General features: G+C 38.0%; 1 protein-coding gene and 1 long non-coding RNA gene across 2 annotated transcripts in view; one reads left to right on the top strand and one right to left on the bottom strand.

Moving 5' to 3' along the window:
* Window positions 1–16382, bottom strand: part of LOC122422268 (glutamyl aminopeptidase) — a 79094-nt gene that overhangs the window by 15585 nt on the left and 47127 nt on the right. Inside the window, exons 11-13 of the mRNA XM_043438629.1 lie at window positions 16060–16139; window positions 6983–7116; window positions 6800–6855 (exon numbers count right to left, since the gene is read on the bottom strand). Of these exons, the coding sequence (XP_043294564.1) occupies window positions 6800–6855; window positions 6983–7116; window positions 16060–16139 (270 nt within the window). The remainder of the gene's footprint in view (window positions 1–6799; window positions 6856–6982; window positions 7117–16059; window positions 16140–16382) is intronic.
* Window positions 1–16382, top strand: part of LOC122422269 — an 85619-nt gene that overhangs the window by 45525 nt on the left and 23712 nt on the right. The window lies entirely within an intron of this gene.

Raw genomic sequence — 16382 nt, 5'->3', positions numbered from 1 at the left:
GTTATGTTTGAGATCATTTTTTGTGAATGAGGAATAATGTAATCATATCTTGATTTCTCTCCTGAATTGATAAGATAAAATGGTATTGGAGATCTAGGTAAGAATAAACACTTTCAGCATCATATGATTTGTACTAGTGTGATATAACACAAAGTTTGTTTTCAGTTCAGAGAGCCGATTTCTCCTATTTTCTCAGATCTTGATCTTATTTGTTGTTGTTCAGTCACTCAATTGTTTCCAACTCTTTGTGACTCCGTGGACTGCAGCACGCCAGGCTTCCCTGTCCTTTACCATCTCCTGGAGCTTGTTCAAATTCATGTCCATTGAGTCGGTGATGCCATCCAACCATCTAATCCTCTGTCATCCCCTTTTCCTCCTGCCTTAAATCCTTGCCAGCATCAGGGTCTTTTCTAATGGGTCGGCTATTCGCATCAGGTGGCCAAAATACTGGAGCTTCGGTTTCATCAGTCCTTCCAATGACTATTTAGGGTTGATTTCCTGTAGGATTGACTGGTTTGATTTCCTTGCTGTCCAAGGGACTTTCAAGAGTCTTCTCCAGCACCACAGTTCAAAAGCATCAATTCTTTGGTGCTCAGCTTTTTTATGGTGCTAAAACTTTTTTATGATCTTTTTAAAACAATTTATATTTTGGAGCATTCAACTTGTCTTAATAAAAGTATAACTAATATTGAGAAATGGAGTACTTTATTGAGAATGTTTGTTGAGTAGAAAGTGATTGTAGAATTTTATGTTGCAATTTGAAACTTGAGAATTTTCTAATTTTAATAATTCTCTAGTTTCCTGGATGGATAGAGCAACAGCTTTGTCCAGTCAGTATTTTCTTAGAATAACTCTGAATAGTTGTTGCTCTGAGGATCAAATTGGCGAAGGCTAATGAAAGTTTATGAAGAATAATAGGTAATTCAAAAACCTAGTGGGCTGTAAATTTATAGCAGGTGAAATTTAGAGGCCCATTTTATAAATATATATAAATGTTATATATTTAACTGTTTAAAAATTGATATCCTATCCTAGTGCCTTGTTTTTTCAACATATTTGATAGCTATGCAATCATTGCACTGGTATCACTTGTTTTTTTTAAGGCTGAGTCACTTGGTCAGAACACTGGACTGAGAATAAATTGTCAATTATTATAGAGATAATATTTTGAGAATTAAGTTGATGCCCTGTTCATTTCCCACACATCATGCTGCTGCTACTGCTGCTAAGTTGCTTCAGTCCTGGCCGACTCTGTGCGACCCCATAGGCGGCAGCCCACGAGGCTCCTCCGTCCCTGGGATCCTCCAGGCAAGAACACTGGAGTGGGTTGTCATTTCCTTCTCCAGTGTATGAAAGTGAAAAGTGAAAGTGAAGCCAGCCGCTCAGTCATGTCCAACTCTTAGTGACCCCAGGGACTGCAGCCTACTAGGCTCCTCCGTCCATGGGATTTTCCAGGCAAGAGTACTGGAGTGGGGTGCCATTGCCTTCTCCCACATCATGCTATTCTGTGGTATTCGATACTTCCAAGGAAGAGCAGTGTCTTTTAGGATCATGATTCTCAAGTTTGAGCATGTATCAGCAACATCTGGAAGGTTTTCTAACACTCGGGCCCCATCTCTAGAATTTGTGACTCAGCAGGTCTGGTGTAGGGCCTAAGAATTCTCATTTCTCACAAGTTCCCAGCAATGCTGATACTACTGGGACCGTGTGTGAAGAATCAGTTTTTAGAACAAAGACATCTGCAGTGCCCTTCCCTCCCAGGTCCCCTTACAGTGCTGTTTTGGCTCATAGCTGCACTTTTTCTTCAGAGAATAGCCCTTGACCAAATACATCCATCTTGCTTAAAAGGTTATGCAACCCCTACCCCTGGGCATTGATTGTCTGATGCAGGAATGCAACAGGCCAGTCTGCTTCCCTCAAGCTGGGTCACTGTGTAGTACAATTCATGAATGGCTTCCTAGTGGAATCTGGCAAAGCTAGACTCGAGCTAAGACCATGTCATCATTGCTCAGCTTTTCCCCTGCCCCACCCTGCTTCTCACACTCCCTACCTCATGAGAGTCCTCTTTCAATAAACCACGTGTTCATGAACCTCCATTTCAGACTCTGCTTTGAGGGAACTCAAGACAGCATTTTTACTCACTTTGAGTCTCCAACCCTATTTATTAAATCTGTAGACCAACAGCAGTTGTGAAAGCCAGATTTGGTTGAGAATTTTCCTTATTCAAAAATCTTCCATTTATAGTAAGAGTCCAGCCTGAGGAACTTTGATCCTAGAATTGACCTACAGTCTATCTTGTAGAGAGGATGGAGGCTATAACTTAAAGAAAGTTCCCACAAAATGCTATGAAGAAGAAAACAAAAAGGTCTTTTGAGGAAATGCTTGCTCTGTCTTGGGCCGAGGTACTCAGAAGTTTGGGGAATCTTGGAACAAAAGGTTTGGATTTGCTTTCCTGGGTGTGACCTGGAAAGACTGCATAGTCCTTCTCCAAGACGGTCGAGTTCAGCCCAATGTCTTACCAAACAACAGCCTTTGAATGGGACAGTAGAAATGGTTGAGAGAGGTGGTTAGGTAGAGGGATCTGACCCTATGGTCTCAAGTTCAGCAAAGCCTTCAGGTGGTGTGGAGACTTGAAAACTTCGCATGTGTTTGGTCTCTCAACGTTAACTTTCTAATTAAATTCAGATTTCTGGCTTAAAACAGTCTCCTTGCAATCAACTAGATCCCTCTGGAGTCTTTCCCCAGCAACTCACTTCTCCCTTCTTTAAAAGGCAGTCCTCAACAGGGTGGGAAAAGTTACTTATCTAGTTCTATGCCGTGGTCTGGTCAGCTCTGTAAGCATCTATAAAAAGGTAATCTGGTGAGCCTAGAGGTCTGTAACCTTGGCATGGCTGATGTCCACTTTGTGGTCTTTATTTGCTAACCTGGCCCTCACCTTGGACATGGTTGGAGCCACAGTACCGTGAAGTCTGGCAAAAGTCTGATTGCATCATTAGTTTAGGCGGCCCTTGAAACGGCCTTCTCTGCCATCCTTTGCTCAGCTAGAAACTCCTGCTGCCTCCCGTGTGCTGGCCAGCCAGCACTCTGCTTTCACGGGTGCCTCTCATGGCTTTGGCACACAGTGGGCTGCAAAGTGCCAAATAAGCTATTGAAAAGATAAAACTCTACTGTAACAGGTAGACAAAAAAGGATTCTTTCTGTCTCAATTTTGGCAAGGCCCCCCCATACCAAGCCCCTTGGCCTATGCTCTAAAGTAAGATGTGGGCCCACCCAATCGGGATTGACACGGTCAGTTGTTCAGCAACTTTCTGAACTTTCTGTGACCCTCAGCTGATAGCCCACTACAGCCTGGGAAAGAGACTGGAATGCCTAACAGGGAGAGAGAGACATTTTAGAAGAGGGCTTTTGGAGTAGGAAATGCCTACCTACTCCAGTACTCTTGTCTGGAGAATTCCATGGACAGAGGAGCCTGGCGGGCTACACAGTCCATGGGGTCACAAAGAGTCAGACACGACTGAGCAACTAACACACACTTCTGGAGGATTCCATCAGTGTACGCAAGTGCTATCCTCTCACGGAGGACAAGACTGTAAGATGCTTCCCCCCTCACACCCAGACTAGAAGAGGTTTTCATGGAACCACTTGAAGAGTTTTATCTGTGTATCCTGGAACTCATGTGGACACAGTGGCCCTGTATCTGATCCCCAACAAATCTAAAGGATGAGAGACTGTAGTTGACTACTGTTTTAACATCAGAGTAAAGAGATAGGACTGCATGAGGTGGCCCGTCTCTCCAGACTTTGTCAGGGGAAAGGACACGTGAATACCTGCTATAGACTAGATGTGGTTCGGAAGTTTTCACTTCCTCACCTCAGGGAACTGCAGAAGAAAGACCGTTGGCCATGGAATGGGCCATAAGATAGCACATATCCCAAAGTAGACAGCATGTCAGGATCTCCCCTCGTCGGCCCCCTCTGTGCTCCTTGCGGTGGACAATCAGAGGTGACATGGTAAGAAGCAAGAGCTCCATGTAGCAAAACGGAGAGATCAGGCACCTTGTTCTCATTGCGGAGAAACTAGCCTGAGTGGGGGCTGGGAGAAACTTTAAAGGAACTTAAAAACTTTGAGGGTATAACTAGGCAGGGCATATGGTTGAGCTGAACCTGTCGTGGGGACTCAAAGTGACTGGGTGAATTCTTACTCCTTGTCTTCAGCAGATGTGCCCAGCTGGAGAGCAGTTAAGAGTCCTGGCTCCTCACATTTGGGGGCAGGGGAATCAAGAATATATTTATTTTTAGATCTGCCCTTTTACTGATGAAACATAATAGTTCATTTCTTTTTGAATATCAGAGTAGAACTGTGTGAATTCTAATCCTACCTCATGCACTTACCTATCTACGCATTTCTATTTTTCTCTGAAGTTTGAGTGATTTGGAACAGACTCTAACTAATACAGGTGGGGGCCTGTTTCTCTCTGAGTCCATTTTTCCTCATGTGTTGCAGACAGAAATTGGGTGATAACTCAGTAGCTCAGGCAATGTTTCAGATGACAGCTCAGGTATTTTCTTCTGGATTGGTGCTGTGTGATTCTGCATGCTTTTTGACTTTCAAATTTGTTTCACTTTCTTCCTTTCTGAAGCTCTTCAAAATTTAATGGGGCTATGGTCAAGCAGCTGAACAAATGCAGGAAGATTGTTCAATTGTGTGAGTTATCCACTTTGTACACCATTCCTCAGAGAAAGCTATTCTGGAGGCTTTCACTTCTTAAAGCAAAAGAACTGTCTGCATTGTGTTATGATGGAAATTAAACTGTAAAGATACAAGATTCTAAGCTTTGGAAAAAGTCACCATCCATATACAGGAGAGTTTTAAGAAAAAAAAAAATGTAATAGTCCTGTTATGCTTAAAAAAGTTTTTTTTTTTTTTTGGCCACACCATGCAGCTTTCAATTTCTTAATTGCTGGACCAGGGATTGAACCCATGCCCTCAGCAGTGACAGTGCAGAGTCCTAACCACTGCACCACCAGGGAATTCCCTAAAAGGTGGATCATTTTCTTTCACCATATCACCACTTAATTTTCCCAACCTACATAGTGCCAGGAACAGAGTAGGTGCTCAATAAATATTTATCAAATGAAGGATTGACATACCATAACATAATTAAAATAATCTGTTACATAGCCAGGAGATTAAACTCGGAGGTTCACCAAAGAGAATCAAGTTTTATTACCTACAATAGAGTCTAGATTACAAATTTAGAAGAGCTTTTCTAAAATGCCTGTCTTGTGTAGTTGCTAAATTGTGTCCAACTCTGTGCGATCCCAGGGAATGTAGTCTGCCAGGCTCCTCTGTCCATGAGATTTCTGAGGCAAGAATACTGGAGTGGGCTGTCATTTCCTTCTCTAGGCTATCTTCCTGACCCAGGGATGAAACCTGTGTCCCCTGCATTGACAGGTGGATTCTTCACCACTGAGCTACCAAATGCTTCTTTGCTGCTGCTAATCAATGGTGGGTGCCTTTCGGTCAAGCACTATGATCTATTGGGCACTTCCTAAAGAATGGACAATGGTTGGGGTCCTTTGTGTACATTCTCTCACTTATTCCTCACAAGACTCTTCTAAGTTCATATCCATTTTACTAATAAGGAAACGAACTGAAGCAGAGACAAGTTAAGAAACTCTCTCAAGGTTATACAGAGCCAGGATTTTAATGTGTTTGAGAGCTTGTTTTTAATTCCCTATAAATTTCCCCCTTAAAAATGTCACAAAGGATTTCTAACTTGCAGTATCTAGGGAGTCCATGTAAAATAGTTCTCCCATGCCTTTAGTGCTGTTATATTATCCTTCTAGCCATGTATTCAGTTCCTATTTAATGAGCATCAACCAGGGGCCAGGCACAGTTAGGAGCTGGGGATAAAATGAAGAGGAACATGATCCAGGTGCCTACCTTCATGAAACTTATAATTTGGTAGGTGAGATGGATAATTAATAAGCAATGACAATTAATATTATTGGAAACACAGGGGCCCATAAAAGGAACACCCAACTCAGAGAAGGGGAACTAGCATCTCATTGTCAGTATATTGCTTGTGTCTAAAATGAGGCTACTACAAAGCCAGAAAAGCAAGTTGGGTGTGCCCCTAGCTCCTACAGAAGTGCCAGAAATTCAAAAAATACTGGCCAAATTACTAGTGTTAGTCAATCTGAAAAATAAATCTCAAAGGTGCTATGGTTACTACTCTTACATGACCCCAGTCTATGTTGATTTTTTTTTCTAAGTGTAACTACCTTTAGGCCATGAGAAAAAATTCAAATTTTTGAAATGACACCTTAATTATATCAATCCTAGAGCACCATGTCTCATTCTTCTTACCCCAATGACCTGAATAATATTTGAAAACTCTAGCCATAAAATCTTACAGTGGGCTTGGGCTCACAGAGATGAGTTTATGAAACACATTGTTTGTCTTTTTATTAAATCAAATTATAACAGTGCACTTTTGAGCATTTGTAAGTGTTGCTCCTAATTAGCTCAAGAACTCAGATTAGTCAAACCTCACTTAAAGTCAATAGGGTAGGTGAGGTTTTGTGTCTGTTAAGGGCTGATATCAGTATTTTGGCTATAAGGCTCATATTAGTTTTAAAGAAGAAAGTTATGTAAAATAATAATGTTGTAAATAGTGGTTTTGGATACTTTAAACTATAAATTAATACTCAAACTTTGTTGTAATTCATTTTAAAAGAAATTTATGACAAGATCCATAGTATTTTACAGAATTGACTCTCATTCTGAAACCTACCGTGCCAAGGCAAAAGCATCATCAATAAAACTTGCACGATCAGCAGAAGAAAAGTCCTGGGAAGAGAAAGAAAAAAAGGCAGGAAACATGACTCTTAAAGCAAAATATACTGAAAAATTAATATCACTAAGATGCTATTCTCAGAACAAAAGTAAAACAATTCACAACCATTTCTACTCTTACCGTGTGGTGGAGGGAAAGATTGGTAGCTATCCATTCCCAAGTTGATACTTCATAATTTACACGATAAAACCCAATATGATCAGGGTTTATTTTGAGAAAAGCATTTCCACTATGAGTAGATTCCAAAGTGATTCCTGTGGTAGTAAATAAACACTAGTGAGAAAAATGTCTGCACCTACTGTAAACACACAGAAATTAGACTCAGAGGGCAAAAAGAAAAGAAATGGTAGCCTGAAGAGTCAAGTTTGATATGGATTCAAAGCCCCAAAGTCTAATTCTTATTATTCTTATTGCCTAACTTTAACATGTCATTGTAGTGTGTGAGCTGAAAAAGAAATAAGTAATGTAAATAAGTGCCGTGTAATTTGTGACTTATTATTATTTCTTACTGGCAGAAGCTTGTCATATGGGTGAAATAATTCTGTGCTTGTCAATTCCTCAATAAAAAAATTAAAAAACCCAACAATACTTAAAGACAGAGAACTCCATGCCCTTTGGGGGTAATCCATACATTCTTAATCATGATGGATTAATTACACAAAGAATATTCACTGGGATAGCTTGGGAAGGGGATAAAAATGTAAACATATAAAAGAATACTCTGGTTAATTAAAATCAATATTCTAATTGATGGATATGGTGATTACTAAGCAGAATAATTATTTGAGAGTCAGCAACAATTTTTTTTCAAATGTCAAGAAGGCTTGCAATAGGACTAAAATCCAAATACAGCATTTTTGATCTTGTAGTCCATTTCATACTTGTTCTCCCAATTTTATTTATTTTTGTAAAGCCTTCTACTTCCATATTTCAATTGATTATATCAATGTCTTTTCATCAATAGATTTACCAAATTAACTTTATTTCTAAAGTAGTATTTAGAATTTACATAAGGCTCTAGGATATAGATTTTGGAAGCTCAACATTGAAGGAATAAAGATATTTTAAGTAAAAACTACTCAAAATAAGGCAGGAGGAGAAGGGGTTGACAGAGGATAAGATGGTTGGAGGGTGTCACTGACTCAGTGGACATGAGTTTGAGCAAGCTCCAGGAGTTGGTGAAGGACAGGGAAGCCTGGCATACTGCAGTCCATGGGGTTTCAAAGAGTCAGACACTGAGCTGAACTGAACTGAACTCCAAATAGTATTTATGCTCTGTATGACCAGTGTTTGGTTAGCATTACTCATATACGTCTTAACTCCTATACTCTTGTCTGTATGGGCAACATGCAATTTAAGTAATGATGTGGGAATACTTAGTATATTTAAATAACTTCAGATAGTTTAATGTAATAATAACATGGGGTATGATATTGGAAAATAGGATATGAGGCTGGAAGTAAAAGTGGGGCTTCAGTGTGAAGAGCCACATGCTGTATTAAGTCCATCTTCTGAGAGACAGTAAGAAAAGAGAAGACTTTTAGACGGGTGAACAATATACTCAGGTCTGTTTCTAGAAAGATAATTTTGATGGTATTATGGGAAGGAGATATTGGAAGGAGATTCTAGAGTCTACTATAATAATCTAGGGCAAGAGAAAATGAGGGCTTACCTTAATATGGAGATGATGAAAATAGATGATGTATTCAAGAGACACATCACGAGTAAAATCAACACTATCTTTTCTGACTTGATGTGGACAATTAGAGGGGAAAATGACGTGCATGACTGGATGAATAATGGTGTTGCCGTTACAGAAGGAATAGACGAAGATGAGTCAGTTTGGGAGGAAAGGTGATTTACATTTTGGAAGTGCTCACAAGGTTTGGAAGATATCCAACGACACAGTAGTTTTTCATAATACATGAGTAAACACTTCAACAAGACAATAAGTTTCTTCAGGAACATTCATAGTAGGTTCTTGACAAATTGTAAACCTTTACCTCACTCATGTAGTATTTATCTTTCTTTGTCATTCTCCCACGGACAGGTTGTTGAAAGGAAGCTAATCTTTTGGCAGCCATACACTTTGAATGTTTGTATCAGGAGGAGAGCCTCTTGCTAAGCACAGAGCCATATGTTACAGGGGAAAGAGCATGAACTTTCGAGTCTGACAGATCTCGGATAAAATCTCTGCTCTCTGACTTACTAGCTGTGTGATCTTGGCCAAATCACTTGACCTCTCTGTGTCTCAGTTCACCATGAGGGAAACAGGGATAAAAATCCCTCACAGGGCTATTGTGAAGATTAAATAAGATAACATAGGTAAAGTGTTGGCTACATAGTTCTGTGTCCAACAGATGGTAGCTATCCCCATTATTATGAAAGGGGATATGCCGCCAGTTCTATAAATAGCAGAGCAAATATAAATAACATTGAGAAGTTCCTGGCTATCCATCTAAATGCAGCAGTATTTTAGTGCGCTTTATATATACCTAGTTAAGCCTGTCTAGAGTTACTGTGATTTTTCTCACTTTATGGATGAGGAAGCTGAGGTCCAGGAAGTCAGTAGTTACTGGACTTTCCAAGTTCATGCTACTCCTGGAACAGCTGACAACAACAAAATACTGTTGGGTTGTTTAGTTGCATACTTACTAAGTAAGTGGGATAAAATACTGATGCCTGTTCCAGGCAGTACATAGAAGTAAATGGTGCATGTTTCACTATTCTGTTTCTCCAGTTGCTATTAAGATTTTCCTGACTATAACAGCAGTATTTGTTCTTTATGGTTTCAAATATGTATTTGGAAAATAAAAAAAGAGTATAATGAAGAATACAAAAATTATCCACCACCAGTTGACATTATGTTTTTATCTTGTGTGTATATGTACATCTGTGTTTATCGTCCACATATATGCACATGTGAAGACACAATACATATAGACAACTTTACTGTGTTTTTGATTATTAATCCTTTTCACTTGAAATTATATTGTAAACACTTTGCAATTTCATTTTATATATATGAAGATGTAGATTTAATGGCCACATAGTAATCATACAACTTATAAATTGTTTTGTACAGTTTCTTGCTAGTTTTATGCATAAGAGTGGTAAATGGATTCTTTCTGGGTAGCAGCTCTTTCTAAAATTTTTTTTCCTTTTGTCTGGTAATTATCTTTTCAAAATTTCATCCAGAGGCTAATTTCAACTTAGATAGATTTCAATAACAAAGCATGCATACTAGTTCTTTAATATACTGTTTTATGTAAATAATTATAACAAAATTCAGTCAACTAGACAGCTTGTGATAGCCTGAAATTTCTAGAGAAAGAAACATTTTTTTCTTTGGTGACACAAATACTGTGTTCCATCAATCCTTTAAGCAAATTATCTTTCTGTGTAAAATTATAGTTCATATCTATTTTATTAAATTTGTGTATCTCTTAATAGTAAAACAGCTGAAAGGTATAAGAATAGTATTTTTTACTAATGACATACAAATTATATTCGGAGATCTAAAAATTTCAAGTAGGATGCACTACTTGGAATTTGGGGTAAGGAAAAAAAGTTTAATCTCTGCAACAAACACTAACATGATCCATTGTAAAATGGATTGGTTATCCATTTGTGACAATGTTCTCAACAAATTACTTATTCAAGGAAATTTCAATTATTGTATTAGTAATAATTACAGAGCCCCATCTAAATCTCAGCAAGAAGCCTAGAGAATCTCCCTGAAAAGAAAGATATAGGATTAATATGTAATACATAATAAGCAGGAATTGGGGGAAAAATGCAATGTGACTGTCGTGATGAAGGATTATCACGGGCAGGGGTTTTGGTGACTGGGAAGAAATAACTGCAAAAGAGAGTGGGATAGTGAAGATCTGTTGATGTGTCCCTAGTCTGCCTAGGGAAGCTGGTACATGTATGCCAGAGCATTTGACAGATCTGCTCTTACAGAAAAGAGTGTATGTGGAGAAATCTGTTGGCTGTTTACCACACTATTCCCTTTTCCTCGAGGTACACAGCTAGACTATATTTATCAGCCTCCCTTGCAGTTAGGTGGCAACATATGATTGACACTGGGGCATAAAGTGTGGGCAGAAATAATAGATGCACTTCTAGGTCTGGTCCCTCCGTTATCTTCCTCTGTCTTCTGATCAGATGCAAAAGATCCAGCACAGAAGTCTAATATTAGTTTGTAGAGAGAGAGAGGAAGTGGAGCCATAAGAAGGAAAAAGACAGGAATTCTAAGTCATTATCTGGGAGTGAGCTACCTAGGAGAGGCAGCAGGTCAGGAACACCTCCACTGGACTGTTACATGAATCAGAAATTTTTATTGCATTGAACTACTACTGATAGCCAATATATGGAATAATTAGGCTCCGCTGGTTAATGCAATATACAAAGCTGTCACAGCTTGATTGACATCTTTAAAATAATTGACGTAACTTAGCTCTCCCTTTACCCTAATTAAGTAAACTTTTTTCCTGAAAGAGATACCTAATTAGCTGAAGTGAATATTCTAGTTCATGTTAGCCAGTATATTTTTATTTGTGTAAATTAACAAATTAGCATTCTTATATGTATGGTTCATGTGAATAAGTCTTTCAAGACTTGGTTGACCAGTGCTGAATTAAACAAACTGAGCTTCTGAATCTGCAAAACTGAATCCATAATGAATGATTATGGATTTCTTTTCTTTCTCTCTCTCTCATTAAATTAGAAAAATATATGCACATCACTATTTTGATATGAAATATTTAAATATAACTACCATAAAATTTTAGGAATATTTATATGATAGAATTTGGTTATCTAAATCATCCATAATACATAATATGAAAGAGTTGTGAAAATAGTCATCACAAAGTCTATTCTACTCCTATGCCCTAAAACTATCTTTTAGACTCTATATGCTCATGAATCCCTATTTTTAAATATGTTTTAGCAAGATTGGTTGTCTGATATCGTATGCTAATCTATAAGTCTTCTAAATGTTGGAAAGCAGCAGATTAAAAACAAAAAGGTGGTATACTACTAATGTAGATGCATTGACAATAGACAGTATAGTAACTGCTGCTAAAGATAGAGGCATTCACTACACATAGGCAACCTCTAGAAGCACAGCAGTCTTCAGGCAAATAAGCCTTAATTAAGAAAGGACTTGCTGAATCCTTAGCACATCTAAAGATGTCCACAGCACCTTGAGGGAATAGGGTGAGCAGGAGACAGGGAGTATGATGTGCAGTGTGTATCTTCAAAGAGCTTATAATTTACATAAAAAGACAAGACAGAGAATATGAACCTTAATAATGATGTTGCTTAAACTCTAAGGAATAATACTAAGGACTGATGAAACTAATAGCATAAAATATGCTCTCAACAATAAGAGGAGAGATTATTCAAGGTAGGTTAGAATTGCCAGAGAAGGCCCTGAGATGAAGAGCCTCTTCTTTGTTACAAAGTACATGTCTAATTGTTTTCATGTTTAAAATATTGTGCATAACACAAATGTGAATAAAAGACCTGAGGGGAAGCCCCACTATTGCCTGGGAAATTTCTAGCTGATGAATCACCAAAGAAACCAAGAAGAAGGAGGTGGGGCTGGTAACCTGAGCTGAATGCCCATTCAGTACCCTCAGGACATGTTGTCATCTGCGCTCTGAGCTGGGAGTTGAAGATGTCCCTAAACAGGAAACAGGAACTTACTGCATAGCCTAAAAATGGAGCAGGCACTTTGAAGTAGGGAGAGATGTCTAATTTGCTTCTGGCTAAATGACCAGTCATGATTCTGAAATTGCAGATAAAGATAGATTTGTCATCAAAGCTCTGTGGACATGAGAGCCACTTCATTCATTCCTTCAATTAACAGTTACTAGGTATCTGCTGGTGATATGGAACAACCACACAACGACAAAAAATAAGCTCCATTTCTCAAGAAATATTCTACAGGGAGGGGAGGGACAGATAAAAGTCGGTAGTTACAGCAAAAGAAATGTCTCAAATCTAATGACAGAGGGATAGAGGCTGCCCAGAGAGCCCTTTGCACTCTCACTTTCATACAAACATTTTCTGTCCATGGCACTGTTTGAGTCTATACTCAGTCAATCCTATTATCAACGTAAACTCTGCCTTTAGTCCCCCTAACCCTCAGACAGATGTCCCTTTCTTTACAAACTTTCCTCAACTTCCAAATCTCCACTTGTATTTCTGCTGGGAGCCCCTTTGGCTCTTACCACACCAGGCCCTTATGACATGATGTTGTATTTGCCTGCTGACTCGTTCACACCCTCCCTAGACAGTAAGTGCTACAAAGTAAGAATTGTGGGGATTTTCCCCTCAGCATTATCTCTGTACCGACCCCTGTGTCTGGCCCGTTAGTTAAGTGAAGTGAAGTCGCTCAGTAGTGTCCGACTCTTTGCGACCCCATGGACTGTAGCCTACCAGGATCCTCAGTCCATGGGATTTTCCAGGCAAGAATACTGGAGTGGGTTGCCATTTCCTTCGCCATTGAAAGAATTAATTAATATTTTAATTAATTAAGGACTAAGTTCATTATTAAAATATTGTGTCTAATAAGGACATAATACATATAAGAAAAATGTTTATTATTAACTCCTGAAATCTATTTTGTGGACCACTGGAATAAACTTTAGTTACCTGGAAGTTTTACTTTTATGAAAACCTCAGTTTATGAAAATTCTGGATAGATTGTATTAGTGAAAATAAATTATCCATGCTTTTAAATTTGTAAACATCAAATCAAGAAGATTCCCAGATGTTCCTCCAATCTTCAGTTAACCAGTGGAGACCAATGGGGAAAATATGTAGTAATATTTCAGCCAAATCCACTGAAAATTTCCCAAGGGAATCCTAGCCTCATTATGTTGTTTATAGGTGCTATTAAACATTTTTTTTTTACTGTATTTTTTTCTGTCTCTATTTTCCTTTGGCTTAAGTAAGAAAAAGGTCAGAAAAGATCTTGGTATGCAAACAATATTATCCTATATAAAATACTGATCTGGGTATTCTAGAAGAATTTAGGAGAAATTGATGACTACATCAATTAAAGTTAGTATAAATGACCGAGGGAAAGTTTTTGTTGTAAAGGCAACAGTAAAGGGTCTTACCTTGACAATAGCGAAGCTGGTAGAGTTTATAGTACAAACTAAAAATTACAAAATAGGGCTTCCCTGGTGGCTCAGTGGTAAAGCATCTGCCTGCCAATGCAGGAGACACAGGTTGGATCTGTGACCCGGGGAAAATCCCACGTGCCATGGAGTAACTAAGCCTGTGGGCCGCAACCATCGAGCCTGTGCTCTAGAGCTGGAGAGCCAGAACTACCGAAGCCCGCGAGCCCTAGAGCCCCTGCTTTGCGATAGGAGAAGCCGCCCCAGTGGGAAGCCCGCACTGCAACCAGAGAGCGATCCTGCTGAACGCAGCTGGAGAAAAGCCTGGTCACAACGGAGACCCCGCACAGCCAAACATACACAAATAAATGCAATTATTTTTAAAATCACGAATGATTTATAATAAAAATTAAAAAAGAAACAAAGCTGAAAAAACCTTATTGGAGCCACATAGAAATTTATACCCAAATGTGTATAGGAATATTATTCATAATAGCCACAAGACAGAAACAATCCATATGCTCATCAACTGATGAACAGATAAACAAAAGGTGGTATATCAATATGATATGACTATAACTTGGCAATAAAAAGAAATGAAGTTCTGATACATGCTTTGACATAGATGAACTTGAAAACAAGCTAGGTGAAAGGAGCCACTCACAAAATGCTATAGATATCATTCCATTTATATGAAATGTCCATAATAACCAAATCTATGAAGACAAAAAATAGGTTAGTTGTTGCTTAAGGCTGGGAGTATAGGAGAAGAGAGGAGTTGATAGCTAAAGGGTGTGGAATTTCTTTTTGAGGTGACTGAACTGCTGTAGAATAGACTGTGGTGATGGTTACACATATCTGTGAATGTAATAAAAACTGGATTGCACACTTTAAATGGGGGAATTTTATACTATGAGAATTGTATCTCAATAAAGCTTTTTTCTTTAATCTATTGGGAATAGGGTAAAAATTTACTTGCCAGAGGTAATGAATTACTATTTTAGAATATTTTGCATGAGCAAACAGGCATATGTAAATGGAGGGTAGATGATCTGCTTTTATTCTTGAGAAGCAATGGGTGAAAGTCCATGCCAAATGCTATTTGGAAACCAAGTCCTCATGGGATGGGATGAAGAAGAGTCTCATTTTGTTTTAGATAAGAAGCGACTTTTGAAGCACAAAACAAGCACACTAGCAGAAGTATAGAAAGCAGGATTCTTCCTGGATGGTTGCTAAAACTTGCCTTTTTTATTATTTTTTCAGTGATCTGTAGTAAAAAACATGTGATAAGGTCTCCTTGTTTTCATATAACTCTAAAATTTTTCAAGAAAAGAAAATACAAATGAATGGATATAGAATACAGAAATATATTTCTAGTTGACTTAAGTGGGTAGAACAGTCACAGCTGAATTTTAACACAGGCAGGGGCCAAGGCGTTTACTTAGGGAGATGGATGGATGGATGGATGGATGGGTAGATGAATGGGTATAGATATAGATAGTCCCTTGAGCTGCTGGTGACAACTTACAGCTTAGAAAAAATAATTTAGTGTCATTAAAAATTCTAGTGTCATGCTGATTTGAGAAAAATATTAGGTCTGATTTAATGGCAGTATTTTAAAAGTCAGGCTTGTCACATAACATTTTAAGAAATTCAGTGACATTTGATATTTTAAAAAAGAAAGGAAGAGAAAAGGAAAAAAGAAAGGAAGGAAAAAAAGAGGGAAGAGAGGAACGGAAAGAAGAAAACTGATATATTGATCTTCTAATGGTTGGTTATATGACCCTTCTCTTTGAATGTAGGTATTTATTATTGTGTCGGTTATGGTAGGTAAATCATTACAAAGAATTTCTTAACGCAAAAAATTCTCATTATTACAGATAAGGATTTGGGCTCATTGGTTAATTATTTAACCAATTAAATAATTGGTTATTTAAGAGATTTCTTTTAGCTGAAATTTAACTCATAAGTTCCAGTTTTACTGTTGTTTCTTTACACATACTTATCTAATGTAGTACATTAATTCAAGGAAGAAATAAATCAATTGACAATATTTACCTCCTGTTTCTGACCTATTGTATAATGTAATCCTTTGTTCATCGTCTTCAATCCATTTAACTGGAATATTCCACGTGTAACTAGTTTTTTAAAAAGAAAAATTTAACTTTTATTACTAAAACAAAAAAACATTTCCAAAGTAAAAATAGACAAGCATAAAAGGCAATAGACAAGCATATTTTCTTCATAAGTGATTGTCCAGTGTATAGTATACAATTAACACAGTTAATACATCATACTCTTTTTATGGTAAGGATAGGCTATATAATTGCTTTCAATTTATATAAATCTTTAAAATTTGGAAATCTGTTTCATAAAATTAG

The sequence above is a fragment of the Cervus canadensis genome, chromosome 19, assembly GCF_019320065.1.
Source record: "Cervus canadensis isolate Bull #8, Minnesota chromosome 19, ASM1932006v1, whole genome shotgun sequence".
In the NCBI taxonomy this organism is placed as follows: domain Eukaryota; kingdom Metazoa; phylum Chordata; class Mammalia; order Artiodactyla; family Cervidae; genus Cervus; species Cervus canadensis.
The sequence above is the reverse complement of the archived record's forward strand: the minus strand, read 5'-3'. Positions and strand labels throughout refer to the sequence as shown.